A 15,516-nucleotide genomic window follows, 5' to 3' on the forward strand; every position below is an offset into this window, starting at 1 on the left:
ATCAAGAGACGGGTGGACAAACAAAAGCCAACAAATTGTGACAAAATGCAAGCATTAATTTGCAAAAATGGACTGGATTTGGTCCAGAAGTTGATTTAGAGCATGCCAGGGAGAATTGCAGAGGTCCTGAAAAAGAAGGGTCAACACTGAAAATATTGACTTGCTGCATTAACTCATTCTAACTGTCAATAAAAGATTTTGTTACTCCTAATATAATTGCACTTGTATTTCTGTATGTGATAAAAACATCTGACAAACACATATAAAAACCAGAGGGCATTAGATCATGTGAAAATATAGTATTTGTGTCATTCTCAAAACTTATGGCCATGACTGTAGTGTACATAATATTAAGCAGGGAGTCCAGCCAGTATATTCTGTGTTTTCATCTTTGCATTAATCTTGAACCTGTGGTGAAATAATAGTGGAATATCTATCATTGTGAAAAGGTTGATATATGAAAGTCGATCTACAGCTTGGGAGGAGACACAAAATGAGTTAATACCAGTCTGATCCGCCTGTTATTAGGGGGTGGTGAATGATCGAACAGTAAAGAGGACTTATGTGGTATAATTAGTAATAAGCGTTCGGGTACCAAACCCAAACCCTTGCCAGTAACATCGCGTGACCATTTTGGGGAGGGTCACCACTCCCAATGGCATAATTGGGGACAATCCTCCTGAATATGATGGCACCCTTAGCATGTTTCTGTTGGTGAGTGCACCACAGTGATTTTAAGGCCGATGGCAGTATTTAAAGAGTTAATGCCTGCAATCAGGGCCAGCGCCAATCATGGGCATTAACACCAGGGGTAGATGGTTGACAAAAAATAGAAAAGGTTTTTTAGCTCACCGATCATCCCAAACAAATGTGCAGGTCGCCTCAGTCAGACCAGAGAGATGTGTGCGGTATGTCACATGGTGACAAAAAGGTGGAAAAAATGGCCTACCAATTTCAGGCGTGCACTTCTGTGAGGGCTTAGTGTACGCCAGAAATGAGTAGGCATTTTTTTCTACTTTTTTTTCACCATCTGTTTAGTTATTGAGCTTTCCTATACTGGGTAGAAGATTGGGCCAAACCCGCAAAGTGTGTTACTTGAACTTTGCAGTTTGCGTCCCCTCAACACTAGTTATATTTGTGCTGTAGCTTCAGAAGTTTCATGTACAGTGGAATCATTGTTACAGATCATTGAGTGTTCATCTCTGACCTGTGACAAGACTGTTCATATTGTTCCTATGATGTGTTACAATGACCACTATAACAGTAGGGTAACCAAAAATAACCATAACATTTTCAAATTCTGAACTTCTTGTTGTGGTTAAATAGGACCACAATACTATGATTGATGTTATAGCTGCCCAATGTGATGATTAGCACATGTTATAACATGTTACCACATGTAATAAGCAATATCTCATTACTAGCCCCCCATAATAATAAGCTTTACCTGCCTGACAAAACACAGTACCAAAAGTTCTGAATGCAGTACTATCTATAGTAACCATATAGAGGGTGTAGATTTAAAAAGGATTTACACATTTTTCTATTAATAGCCTCTCAATATCTGATTGGCGAGGGTCCGGTACCTGAACCTGTTCCAATCACATGCTCTAATCCCCTCTTTTACAGTATTACTAACAGGACTCGAAGGAGTCGAAAATAGAAAATAACTGATCCACATGAATTTTAATCACGTTACCTTTGCCTAAATACATATTATTTTATTAGTAGTTTTTATATACCTCTGATGTGGTAAGTTTTTGGCACTCTGTTCTGTAGATCCCAATTGGAATGTCTCCTGAAGATGAGCATAGTTTCTGGTAGAGTCTTCCATATGTTCTGATCCATAAGTCATCCTCTGTAATTTTCATCTGAAAATTTAGCAAATTGCACATTTATTAAATTTTCAATGTAGTACTGAGAAAAGATAAATCTTAATATGTGCTCTTCTCTGCTGATTCTCTAATATTTGCTTAAAATAGCATGCCATGGTATGGCAATAATATGACATGTCACCTATCCATTGTTAAAAACAAAGATATCTAAAAATCTATACTAAGTTGTGATGAGACTGGATTGTTATTCATACAAATGTTCTATTCTTTTACTTAGTTATTTTGAATATGCATATAGATATGTTCTTCCATATCTTTCCTGTCATCATGTGTGTCATGAGATAAACAGCTTTTCAAGACAATATTGTCAGTGAGATTGTGTCACAAAGTGATATCCGATAAAGCAGCCTGAGCAAACACCTGTAGTTCTGTTTTAGGATTTAGTAATATTGAAATTAATTAATTTATTGAATATTAATATAGGGGGGGGGGGAAGAGTTAGAACACACACTGTGATGGACACTCCTGACTAAACTACCCAAAATCTGTACTTCAGGTAACTGGATAGGGAGAAATACAGTGGAAGTGGCCCTTGGAACCAGTACACCACAGTACCCCTCCTCCTTATGGGACAGCGGTTGTATAAATAAGTGTCTTAGGACTGCATGCAGCTATAATAAATATGTAAATATGCAAATGCATGCCACAATACTTGGCTGTGTCCTTGGCCTGAAGTGTTCATTCTAACAAAGAAAGCTTTTTTCCCAATGTGGTCTTGGTATGGTTATTCCCAGGTGCACGAGAGCTATCTACAATGGAAAGGGTCCATTGCATAACTCCCAGCTAACTTGGTTTGTCAGGTCTCACAGGGGAGTGGTTGATCGCCACCATCAATTAGAAGGTGACAACAGGGCTCTTCTGATGGGGTTCATCTGAACGACATTGGACCCAAAATATTTTTGTCAGGCCTCCAGGATGGTACTGGAAGGGTCTTCATTTTGTTGGCAAGTGGGATGGGGCAGAGTATTGCATAGTAATCTTCCTTGATTTCCCTATGCTTGCATCTTTGCCCTTATGAGCACAGGGGCACTTGAGAGCATAACAGTTTGTTTTTTCCATTACATTTACATTAATACAAGGTTAATGTTTACATTATGCTAATTTATGTTAATAAATGCTGTGGCCAACTCACGGTTATCCCACACTGGTTTATTCAAAATTATGGTTTGGGACAAGTTGCCTGTAGTAAAGGCAGCATAACCTGCATGTAGTCCTATGGGACTATAATTGTATGAACTAGGGTAATAGGGCTGCATGTGGCTATAAGAAATCTGTAAATCTGCAAAGCACAACACTTGGTGTTTCTGCTTTAAATGGAGTGACCTATTGCCAATACTTTGCTATGACTTCTGTAGCCTAGCCTACATGCAAAACTTGATAGCTCAACTGCTGGTTGCCTGACAGACTGGGAGCCTTGCTGGAGGTGTAGCACTAGATTGTTGGGGGAAGGGGGGAAGGTAATAACATTTTATTATAATTTTGGAAAATATTTAATTTTGACAATCCCTTCTATAGGCACTAATTAAACGATGTCCCAATATGAATTAACATATATTTGTGGACCTTCATTTGTGTAGATGAGTGTTAATTTAACACTGAAAAAAAGCCATTCTGATTTAGAAATATGGACAGATGGTGATTATGCCGGCTTTTTTTTTGAGTTAATTAATGCCTTGCTGAGGCGCAGGAACTATATATCATTTAATAAATTTATTTTTTACTTCTTTCCTGAAACTTCACTTATTGAAAAAAATGTCTTCAAAACAAGTTAGATATATAAGATATAGCAGTCTGAGTAGATTTGTCGTCACTCATGAAGCAAACCTGTTGTTTCTTTCTTTCTATTCTAGTAAAGATAATCCTGTAATAGCCTTTTAGCCATATAATTTGAAACTCACAGAACAAAGAAAGCCAGATCCTGGCGTGGTGTCCAGTCCCAGCAGCAGTCTTGTGATGGAGATCATATAATCCTTCACAAATGACTGTTATAGGAAAGCAAATGTTAGTGCATGGGCTATAAATGTACAATAGTAAACTTTAATAATACAATGGTGCATGAGACAACAAAACGCTATAATGTACTTATTAACTTACATGAAAACAAGTTCATGGATTTAAATCATATGGTAAAAAAGTAAATAAAATGTAAAAAAATTACATTTCAAGGAACAAGTTATTTGTTGTCCTTTTTAATGGTGGAATTGTGTCACATTAGTGACAGTACCATTACAATTCTAGGTCCAAGTGATAGGAGCAGACTGGAGGGTAAGGGACAACGAAAAGTGGCAAGAGTATTATGTAGTAATAACACCCCAATGTCAAAGTGACACCCCTGTATTGGTAAGCGCACCTGGTCTGTTGCCTCAGATAGCTTGATGTATATACCAAATTGTACCCTTCAGAGCGAGGGGAGGGAGGACAAGACTTAACACATAAGAAAATTGCAATAACATTTTTTAATATTTATTGGTACAATGTTTACATTAAAACCTGGCACCATAAGTAAGGTGCCCAGAAAATACAGTTCAATCTGTATTGGTCAAACACAGAGGAAATACAGTCAAACTCACCCAGGCATTGTGTGGAGATTGTTAGTGGGCAAGTAAAGAAGAAACTGGATGCAAAATATCATTGGGGGCCTATTGGATCACAGTGTTAAGCGTGTGATGCACAAGGAAGACTTGTAATGTGACAAGTAATAGAATGGCCACCGAACAGTAAATTCCAGTCCTTGCTAAATTAATAGAAGTAAAACGCTCCACTGTCCGGGATGACCGCCTCAGACGAAGGCTCATCCAGAGCTGAAATGTGCGTCTCTAGCCAAAAATAACATTTATATAGGCCCTCATCCATCAGTAAAAATTATTGGATTTTAGATATATTTAAAACCATTAAAACATTACTGCTGTCTATGGGTACATAGACTATTGAAATTAAAAGAAATTGAGATGGCTCGTCATTGACTGGGCTCGTTATTAGTCAGATAAAATGAACAATGCCGTAGTTCTTTTTAAAAAGAAACTAAAAGAACTAATGTCATTGTGCATTTTATCTGACTGATGATGAGCCCAGTCCGTGTCTTGAAATGCGTCTCAATTTCTTTTTCTCACAATAGTCTATGTGTCGAAAGACGTTGTGGATGTTTTAATGGTTTTAATTGTTTTGAAGAGTGTTGCCATTATTATAGCTGTGTGACAGCAGCTTTGCTAACCATCAGCAGTAACTTCGGTAGTGTTAGTTCTCACCCTGGGGAATAGCTCGCTTGCTGCCATTTTTGCATTTTTTATTTGATGCCCATAATTTCTTGTTGGCATTGATGCAATTTTCCTTTTATATCTCTGGAAATGTTCAGTAATTTCCCATACACAACTGCCTTTAGGTTAAAGGGGATGTCCAGTTTTAGCAAATAAATGCTGTTATTTGTTTCACGAAGAGATGTGCAATTTTACAATATACTTTCTGTATCAATTCCTCTTGGTTTTTAGAACTCTGCTTGCTATCAGTTTATAAAGTCTTTATTGTCTGCTTCCAATGGATAGAAATTTGTCCATGCTCATGTTTTTAAAAGTAAAAAAAAAATGGGTCCAGGTGTGTATGTATTTGCTAAAAGATAACATTTATTATAACATATGGAGAAACAACACTTTTTGGGGGAGGACTTACCTCTTCCCAGGTGTCCTATGCATATATGTAACCCAAAATCCATTATTTCTACATATGTTATAATAATAAATGTAAACTTTTAGTTAACACACACATACCTAGATTTCTGTCCACCCCATTTCTTAGTAAGGCACCACCAAGATATATTTTTATTCTTCTCCATCACATGACCATGGACAGATATATACCCACTGGAAGTAGACAATGAAATTTCCTATAGAATGACAGCAAGCAGAGAAGAAAATCTTGAGGTATTGACAGTGCATTGGAAAATTGTATAACAAACAATAACATCTATTTGCCGGAATGGTACAACTCCAGTAAATGTTGAATTAGGCCTTACTATCCAAAAGTTACTGCTAAACAGGTATGACCAACACAGTGTCAAACAATTCTTAATTCTATTGGAATTGGCAAATTTTTCACTAAAAACCACAACTAAAAGACACCACAACTAGTGGGTGAATCAGATTGTCATATCTTACTGTTATCATACATCTATGATCCGCTGTACACAATTTACACAATGAATGTTCCAGATAGATTCAAAAATATGTTGTGCACATATGTTGGGACAGTACACATTTCGGTACCTTAAAAAGGCATTCAGAAAATAACCAGCATATAACATACAATATAATAAATTGTTGCCTATTTTTGATCATCGTCTTATTTTCACTCTATATAAACTGTGTGAAAGCAATTATATGATTTCCCTATATTAATATAAAATACCTGATATAAAAGAGTATCTAACATGCTGATACTGAATACTCTTCCAGCAGCAAAAGGAAGGCGAAACATGAATGCCAGATTAGATCCACGTTCCCTCTCTTTCTGAAAAAAAAATGTTTTAAAAAATTAACTATGTACAAGAAAGTCACATTATTAGCGAGATTAAACTTAATGCACTTTCCTCTCTTAGAGCGTCATAAGTCTAAATTTGGATGTAACAGCTGCTGTCAACTGGTGAAGGATTGGATTCTGTTGACAGGTCTGCTAAGGAAAGCAGGGAGAATATGACATTTCTGCAACCCTGCATATTATTAGCACTGAGCTCCGAGAATTTTTCTGAAAATATATGCAATATACTAATACTGTATATTCATTAGGGTGCCAGTCAAATGGAGTTAATTTATCAGGAGGTTCACTATTAAGGTCTCTTGAATATTAACACATGTTGAAAGAATGAATTATTTACAGCCTCCTCTACATACTGACAGATGATGATCATGTGACCTTCTGAGCAAAATTGCATTTAATTGGTCGAAAGCCTCAAAGCTCTTACCTTTTGACTTATTCAAAAACAGGCAAACTGTGACCTTAAAAAAAAATCAGCCCCTACAAACTGAGAAAATGTAAAATTCAACAGGGTTTAAGGGAGTTTTAGAAGTTGCCAGAGGGTGAAAGTGATTGGTGTGACCTTGAAAAAGTGTCCATGGCCTCATGGAAAGAATCTGTGCGCCAAGGTTTATGCTATTAGGTGCTGCAAAGAAGATCAGCCCCTCTATTTTGCCGATTGTAGTTATTTTTAGAGCTGGAAACCATGGTTACTATGGGCCAAAAAATACTTGCATTGCATTTATATATCTATTTTCGTTAAGTTACACATTTTGTATGATAATCCCTTTGTCCTTTTTGGTATTAATGCCTTATCGACGTGTGACAAATTAGTTTGTCACGTGTCGGCTGCATGTGTATAGAGAAGGCTCATGTGCTGAGTGCTCTCCATACAAAATGTACTTTGTTTCAGATCCTCACTCCCCATAACATCATATGAGAGATACACCTAGGGGTTTGTGAAAAAGTATAAGGAAAAATATAAATAAGTTTAAAAAAAAATCTAAAAAATAAACTCAAAATTTCTTTACTTAGAACTGATGTAAAAAGAAACAGTAAAATAACTATTATTCACAGTGTTGAACCTCTTAATGAAAAATGGTGCCCAAAAGTTTGAAACCAGAAGATGAAAAAATGAAAAAACTACATAAACCTATGTAAATTCAGTATCTCCATAATTAGACTTACCCAAATAATAATAGAGAAAATTCATTTGAAGTGCACAGTGAAACTCGTAAAAACTATAGCCACATTCCAGTACTCGGCATGGAAAATCAAATACCATCACTTTGATGTAAAGTTTTCTATGCAGAACACAAGCCCACACGGCTCATGACAAAATAAAAAATGTTATGGTTGGGATTGAAAAATGGAATTGCAAAAAAAAAAAAAAATAGCACCAAGACTTTAAGTGGTTAAAACTTCAATTTAATAAGAACCTTCTTGTGTTCTAGTGATTATGTAACTTAGAAAAGATCTTACCTGAATGTATTGCTTAATTACTAAGTATAAGGCTGGTTTCACATTGAAGTTGGCGCAATACATACATGCAATGAAAGGCAATGGATGGCCATTAGAGTATTTAAGATCACCCAAGAGACTCACAAATAGATTTTTGGATATCTTTCTAAACTAATAAGGTACTGAACAGTTCATATAGAATTTCCCCAATATTTCTGTCTTGAAAGCAATATTATCACTGTTATTTAGGACAAGCACATACAATTTATAACACTGAACAGCAGAGAAAGTGTTTTATGTATTTGTCAGCTGTAGGTATCTGCAATAGGTTTATAATAGGTTTAAGAGAGAAATGCAGTCGCATGAACAGCTTAAAACTGTAATTAACACCCGCGTAGTACAATAAAGCCATTAAGTATCTGACATATCCTGTGCACATTCTATTATCACATAATCCCACAAGTCATCCGGGAACATCAAAATTGTTGTTTAATGCTGGTGACTAAAATTTTTAGCAGCAATTTAATGCAGGAAATTACTAGACCTTCGAGGTGATTCATCTGCCGCTGATTTTCACCAAAAGCATCTTGACACCGAGCAACAGATGGGAAAATAAATGTTAAACTCTCCAGTCCATTAGCCATCTCGCTATTTCATTACACATTTGGATAAATAATTAATTAGACAAATTTAGATCGCCTTCAAACCAGTTTAATTGCTTGTAAATCAAAGATGTGGTTGAGCATAATAAGAAAAAAAGTAGTATATGGCCCCTCATTAATATTTGATGAACTAATTCACGTACTGCTGCTTCATAAACAGCTTATTTTATAGCCAAATTCATTCCTAAGACCAACAATTTAACAATTGCCTATTGATGCTGTGTTTCAAGGAACAAAGGCAATTACTGAAGGGGTTGTTTATGTCTTATAAATTACTTCTAAAATTCCCAAGATCATTGTTTTTTAAGGTTATGCCCCTTTTCTTTGCTTCAGTGTTTTAGCAAATGAAAACTAGAGCTTAATTAGAATTCTGATTACAATTATTTAGTGTGCAGTGTATACAGCTCAGGCTAGCTTCACATCGGCATATGTAATTTCTGTTATTCTGATTCTGGAGCACACAACATAACAGAGGAAGAGTTAATTAAAATATCTTATTGACTGTGGTGGTGTCTGTTCTGTGAGCTTCATTTTGAGGGTCAATAATTTTGCCAGTTGAGAAAATGACAGGATCTTGAATAGGATGGTCACTTTGCTTCAAGTCTCTTGTAATATGCAGGGGCAGGATATTAGGTAAATTAACCCTTTACTTCTATTAAAATGTTTACACTGCTTTCTTTTAATAGATGTATATAGGTAAATTACAAAAAATCCTGCCCCCACAAATTACAAGAAACTTGTAGTAAAGTGGTCAACTCAGGTGGGATCTGGTCAGCTGTTCACCTCCTTCTCCCCTGATTTATGTAGTCAGACTGCTTGCTTGGTCTTCTCTCTCTGCTAGATATCTTCAACCTCCTCTTCTAGCAACAGTGCTGAGAAGAGGATGCAGCTTCCAGTAGGACTGCAAGTCCCAGGCAGTGGGGAAAAGGGTCTGACTGTGTGTATATTCCTAAAGGAATGCACACTGTCTGGGTTACATGCACTGTAACTGGTGGCTATTGTATGGGGGCAGGTACTGTGATTGGAGGCTGTAGGGCAAGCATTGTGACTGGTGGCTATTGTAACTGAGGGCATGCACTGTGACTGGGGGCTACTATAACTGGGAGCAGGCGCTCTGACTGGTTGCTTCTGTGACTGGAGGCCAATGTAACTGGGTGCAGGCACTGTGACTGGTTGCTACTGAGACTGGGGTAGGTGCTATGATGGGAGAATTCTATAACTGGCTTCATCGATGTGACTGGTGGCCACTGTAACTTGGCTTAGGTGCTTTGACTGGTGGCTACTGTAACTGAGAACAGGCACCGTGACTGGTGGCTACTGTTATTTGGAACAGGTGCTGTGACTGGTGGCTGCTGTAACTTAGGGTGGGCACTTTCACTTGTAGCTATGTGAAGATTAATTTAAATATATTAGTGTAAAATGCATATTTCCCAGAAATCCCTAGTGGAGTATCAATGCATCAGTCTCCACACACCTATAAGAAAGCCTTAATTGGCAAACTCTCCATAAGGAAAACTCTTACTTCCTGACCCTAGTCAATAGCCTCTCACACATCTAATCCAGATCCCTACTCTGCACCGAAAAGACACAACCAGATCTGTCTACAGTTGAGAATCTGTTCCCTATGCTGTACTGAAGAAGTTGAAAAGTGTTGTCTATAGTTGGGAATCTGTTCCTTCTAGAATAGATATATTGGTTTGGCTTGATCCCACATCATGATATTAGACGTCTTGTAAATCATGCTTGCTGTTGAGTGGGCTGCCTTTAAGGTAGCAAAAGGCATTGTTTTCCATTTTTATACCTTGGAAAAGGTATTTGCGTATTTCCATTCATTTAAAATGTTGTAGTTGTTTATTAGATATAACTTTTTTTTACGCCATTATAAACAATGGACTTCCCGCTCCCAAAGTAGCCAGTCTGCTGTTAAAATTTTGAATTCCATCCCTAAGCCAACTCCTCCAATCACCAGATGCATCTTTGTTTGATTACGGACTTCAAACATGCCCCTCATACAGGGTGATCCTGTAGCATTTCCTCCATTACTTAGTACACTCCTCTATATTTTACACAGCAAAAAGAATTATGGAGTAAAATCTAACTACATTAAACACAAGGTTAATTTATAATCTGTATGTGTGGAGAAACACAGATCTAGAGATAAAGTAGTATACATAATGTTGTAGAAGTTTTGTTTCTGTATATTTATAAATAGTAGCTGAGAATGCAGGTGTTTTGCACCTGAGTGTCATCACCTGTGTCTGCTTTCATGCCAAATTGAATCATTTCTGACCTCTTATCTAGAACAGTAAGTGTGGCCTCTTCTTTGAGTTATATTTAATATTCAGACGCTCCTCATCCACATTCCTTCCTCTGATAATAAGGATAATAAGGTACAATTGGAGACGGGTAACAATAGAAATGAAAGCCCTTGATGGATATGCCATGGTTTTTGTTCTACAGAAGCAGTGCAGCATTTACTCAAATATATTTCAACAATTTAATATTATATATATATATATATATTTATTTCTTACCTTCTCAAGCTTAGAAAGAGCTAAAGAATAACAGTCCTTAGCCCTAAACTGCATGAACCGCATATTTGCTGGATGCGTTAGCTCTGTGATGATGCTGAGGCTTGAAAATAACCTAAGCAAAAGAAAAACACATTTTAGTCTATGGAAACATATTAGGTGATTACTACTAAGTTTGACTGCTGTGAGTGAAGTTATTTCCATTGTACACCTCTATATTTTTCTATTATTAATTTGCTTCTTCTCAATGACTAAACAATATTTATTAAAAATATCACGGCATGTATCTGATGTAGAGGCTGTGTAACACTTTTACAAGGATGACTGTACTGCTGGTATAGGCATAGATATGAAAGCCCAGTGTTATGGCTATATTCGTTACCTCTGCTCTTCCATTTCCTTCTCTAAGTGATAAAGATAGCAGCAGATTATTCACAGCAGACAAAATCTGGCAAATGAGAGAGACCCCAGGGATAATAGATCACACAAGGTGTGAGTGCAGAAACTAGGAGCAAGTTGTAAACTGATTATCACTTGGCCAAAGTTAATAATAATTCTTTATTTATATAGGATGCACAGAGTTTGCCAAATCGGTCCCTGTCCCCAACAGGGCTCACAATCTCACTTTCTCACAAACGTTTTTTGAAAGTGGGAGGAAACCAGAGGACCCCACGCAAACACAGAGAGAACATACAGACTCTTTGTAGATGTTTAAAGAGGCGATGGGTATTTGAACTTAAGCATGCATCTTGCCCCATATGTAAAATGCTTTCCATGAACAATTGATCACTGAAAAAAATAAGCCAATGTGAAAATACCCATTAAAAACAATGGCCGTGTGTATAGTCTAATATAAAATTGGACCCTATGCATATGTATGTAAGTTGCATGGCCTGTCAATATGTTTGCTTTGACTATTGTTAATACTTTTAGCTCTAATACAAATATTTTTCAAAAACAAATATTGAAAAACACCACCAATGTGAAAAACCCCTTAGAAACAGGGAGTTATGGCACTTTATTTAATTAGACAAATAATTGTAATTGAAAAATTCATATTTGTGAAAGTTAACTGAGAATAAGGTCTTAACAGAATGAGAATATGTTGTTCTAATGCCAGTCAATAAAGCAATTTATATTATTCTTTAATTTTTTATTTTTTTTTGTAAATCGAATGACCACTAACCTTGGTATACAGTGGATAAATACCTGAATGAATATCTAAGAAATTCTGAATCTTGATTGTATAATTAAAGGGATTGTCAAATTTCAAGGACCCCTGTGAAAATGCCTTATTTTAACAATGGAGGGTAAAATGTTAATGTCAACAGTACCCAAGAAGAGGTACAGTGCCCCCTCACAATCACTGAAAAATCACAAGGCCCAGATTAGACCATTATATTTACTATTTGAATATTCCTTAAGGACTATTTTTGTTCCCCAGGACTGGCACATAGCAAATGTGGTGCCAATATACAAAAAAGGGATCAAAAAGCAATCCTGGAAACTACAGACCTGTGAGTCTAACTTCTGTTGTGGAGAAAATATTTTAGGGGTTTGTTAGAGATGCTATCCTGGAGTATCTCACTGTATCAGCATGGGTTTCTGAGGGGTCGGCCCTGCCAGACTAATCTGATTGGCTTCTATGAGGAAGTAAGTTACAGATTGGACCTGGGGGAGGTTGTGGATGTTGTTTATCTAGACTTTTCTGGGGCAATTGATACAGTGTCAAATAAAATATTGTCAAATAAAATGAGACTAATGGGAAAATCTGTGTATTTGGGTAAGCAATTGGGTTAGTGATAGAAAACTGAGAGTGGTCATTGATGGCACATTCTCAGATTCGGCTGACGTTACCAGTGGAGTGCCACAGGGGTCAATTTGTGGAGGCTGGAGGAATGGGCAGATAAATGGTTGATGAGGTTTAATGTAGATAAATGTAAAGTTATGCACTTGGGTCATGAAAACAAAAAGTACAATTATTTTCTACACAGTCAATTACTTTTTAAAACTGCAGTTGAAAAAGACTTGGGGGTATTGGTGGATGGTAAACTTAAGTTTAGTGACCAGAGCCTGGCAGCTGCTAATAAAGCAATTAAAATTATGGAATGTATCAAGAGAGGAATAGATTCTCATGATAAGGACATAGTTTTACCCTTATACAGATCAATGGCCAGACAAACACATGGAATATTGTGTTGAGCACCATTGTATAAAAAGGACATAGTGAACTGGAACAGGTGCAGAGGAGAACAACCAAGATTGTTAGGGGAATGGGGGGATGGGCAGTAGAAGGATCTATCAAAAGACCTATTTATTCCTAGGCCTGTGACTAGAATTAGAGGAGAAGTGGTTCTACCATTGACCATACCATTTTTTACTGTAAGACTATGGAACTTTCTGCAGCAGGAGGTTGTTATGGTTTAACATAACAATGTACATATACATGTTCAAGAAAGGCCTGGAAGCCTTTCTGGAGAGCAAAAATATCATGGGTTATGGGATAAAAACATTTGTTAAGTTCTTTAAGGTTTGACTTCAAGGTCTTTTTCCAACCTTATGTACTATTATAGTATGATTATTAACCTTTTTACGGCGGTCATTAAGGGTACTTCTTCTGACGCGTACGCCTTTCTATGGCGGCGCGTCAGAAGAAGATTTCGGGACACCGGGTCTCGTTGGTGCCGGGCTGTGATATTACAGCCCAGACCCTCATAACATACTAGAAAAGTGAGAGGATGCATAAAATATCATCTCAACATAAAGCAGACATTCCGTAAATGTTAATTATCAAACTTTTTGGGTAGTTTTACTTCCTGTCTGGAAAGAAAACATTTCAAACTTGGAAAATGAAGAATTTTTTTCAGAACGAAACACAAAACTTAACACTTAAACTTTATAACTAACATAAAGTACAATGTATCACGAGAAAACATTTTCAAAATCACCGGGATATGTTAAAGCGTTCCGAAGTTATAACCAATTATCGTGAGACATGTCAGATTAGAAAAATCGAGTCTGGTCATTGAGCTGAAAACTAGTGCTATACATACAGATGTAGGAACACAATGGCCACTGCTATATACAATGATCACTGCTATACAACGTGGGCACTGTTGCATACACTGGGCTCTGCTATACATAGTGAGCACTACCACATACACTAGGCGCTGCTATGCACACACAAATACACACACACTGGCTGGGCACTGCTACACACATAAACACACATAAAGTTCTGCTTTACACAAAAACACACTAGGCACTGCTATATACACATAAACACACACAACATTGGCTTACACACAAGAGAAACACACTGGGAACTACTATAAACATAAATTCCCCTCCCCTCCTCTTCTTCTTACCCTGCCCCAGCTTTCTCTGCCCCATCCTACAGAATGAGAAAATTGGGTGATGTAGGAAGCAGTTATACCCAATTATCGTGAGACATGTCAGATTTGAAAAATCGAGTCTGGTCATTGAGCTGAAAACTAGTGTCGGTGATAAGGGGATAAATAATGTATGACTATTACAAAGAAACTGGAAATACTCAAGTACAATAATGTTCTGCACAGTCGCCAATCAAATATTGGAATTTTTAGAATGCACAAGTGCCATTTCATTTAGCACAATGTGAATATAATCCCAACAGGGGAAGAGTAGTGAGATTATATTTTACACAGCATAGTAGGGATGACACCCTTAGATGCTGATACGCAGTTGACAGAAGCAAGCTATCGGAACTCAGTATGCATTTAATTTAGGGAACACAATTACTTTACACAAAACTAATTAATTTTCATGAATTTTTAATGACATAAGAAAACATTTTAAAAAAGCAATAATTGCAGATGTTCAAATATTGAGTGTTATTTGTTTTCTTGTTTATTTGTGTTGCTAGACTTTACGGCTCCAATGGCTACATAAAGCTGCGGTAAATCTCTTACATCTAAACATTGACTTTTTCCCATTCTATTACAGTTCTGCTGAGAATCCCTTCTGGGAAATATGTGTTTTCTGCTCAAATATAAGAGAACCTGTGAAAGCCTAGAACTTCTATAAATCATTGTGAGGTAGCGTAAAGTATTTTAGTAAATGAACACTGTCCGTTATACCAAAGTCTAATTATATTTTTTAGAAATCCATTTGATTCTTAACATAACAAATATTTGTTGTCCTAAACAATGTAGATAGCAAAGGGTTTCTCCCACAATTCTTACAACCTTTTCATGGGGGGTCCTAACAAAATTAGGCTTTGATCATCGGGGGGAGAAATTCCAGCAAGACCTACCGGTAGTCAACAATTCATTCTTGGACTGCATTTCTTTGGACAACCTGCCAGTGATATTAGGAAACTTTGTAGCATTGTCATAACTCAATGAATGTGTTCTGGTTGCAATGTTCTGAGCTTGTGAACCACATTTAGAACTGCACTGCTTGAGGCTGTGTTTGGGAGCTTCT

The 15,516-nt window shown here is 36.9% G+C and overlaps 1 protein-coding gene across 8 annotated transcripts in view; it reads right to left on the reverse strand.

Moving 5' to 3' along the window:
- KCNT2 (potassium sodium-activated channel subfamily T member 2) overlaps positions 1–15,516 on the reverse strand; it is a 537,964-nt gene that overhangs the window by 63,880 nt on the left and 458,568 nt on the right. For all 8 annotated transcript variants that reach the window (XM_072126927.1, XM_072126928.1, XM_072126923.1 and 5 more), the window contains 4 exons: positions 11,056–11,167; positions 6,294–6,395; positions 3,794–3,877; positions 1,743–1,871 (listed from right to left, as the gene is read on the reverse strand). In XM_072126927.1, coding sequence (XP_071983028.1) covers positions 1,743–1,871; positions 3,794–3,877; positions 6,294–6,395; positions 11,056–11,167 — 427 coding nt within the window. The remainder of the gene's footprint in view (positions 1–1,742; positions 1,872–3,793; positions 3,878–6,293; positions 6,396–11,055; positions 11,168–15,516) is intronic.

Source organism: Engystomops pustulosus, chromosome 10 (assembly GCF_040894005.1).
Source record: "Engystomops pustulosus chromosome 10, aEngPut4.maternal, whole genome shotgun sequence".
Classification (NCBI taxonomy): Eukaryota; Metazoa; Chordata; class Amphibia; order Anura; family Leptodactylidae; genus Engystomops; species Engystomops pustulosus.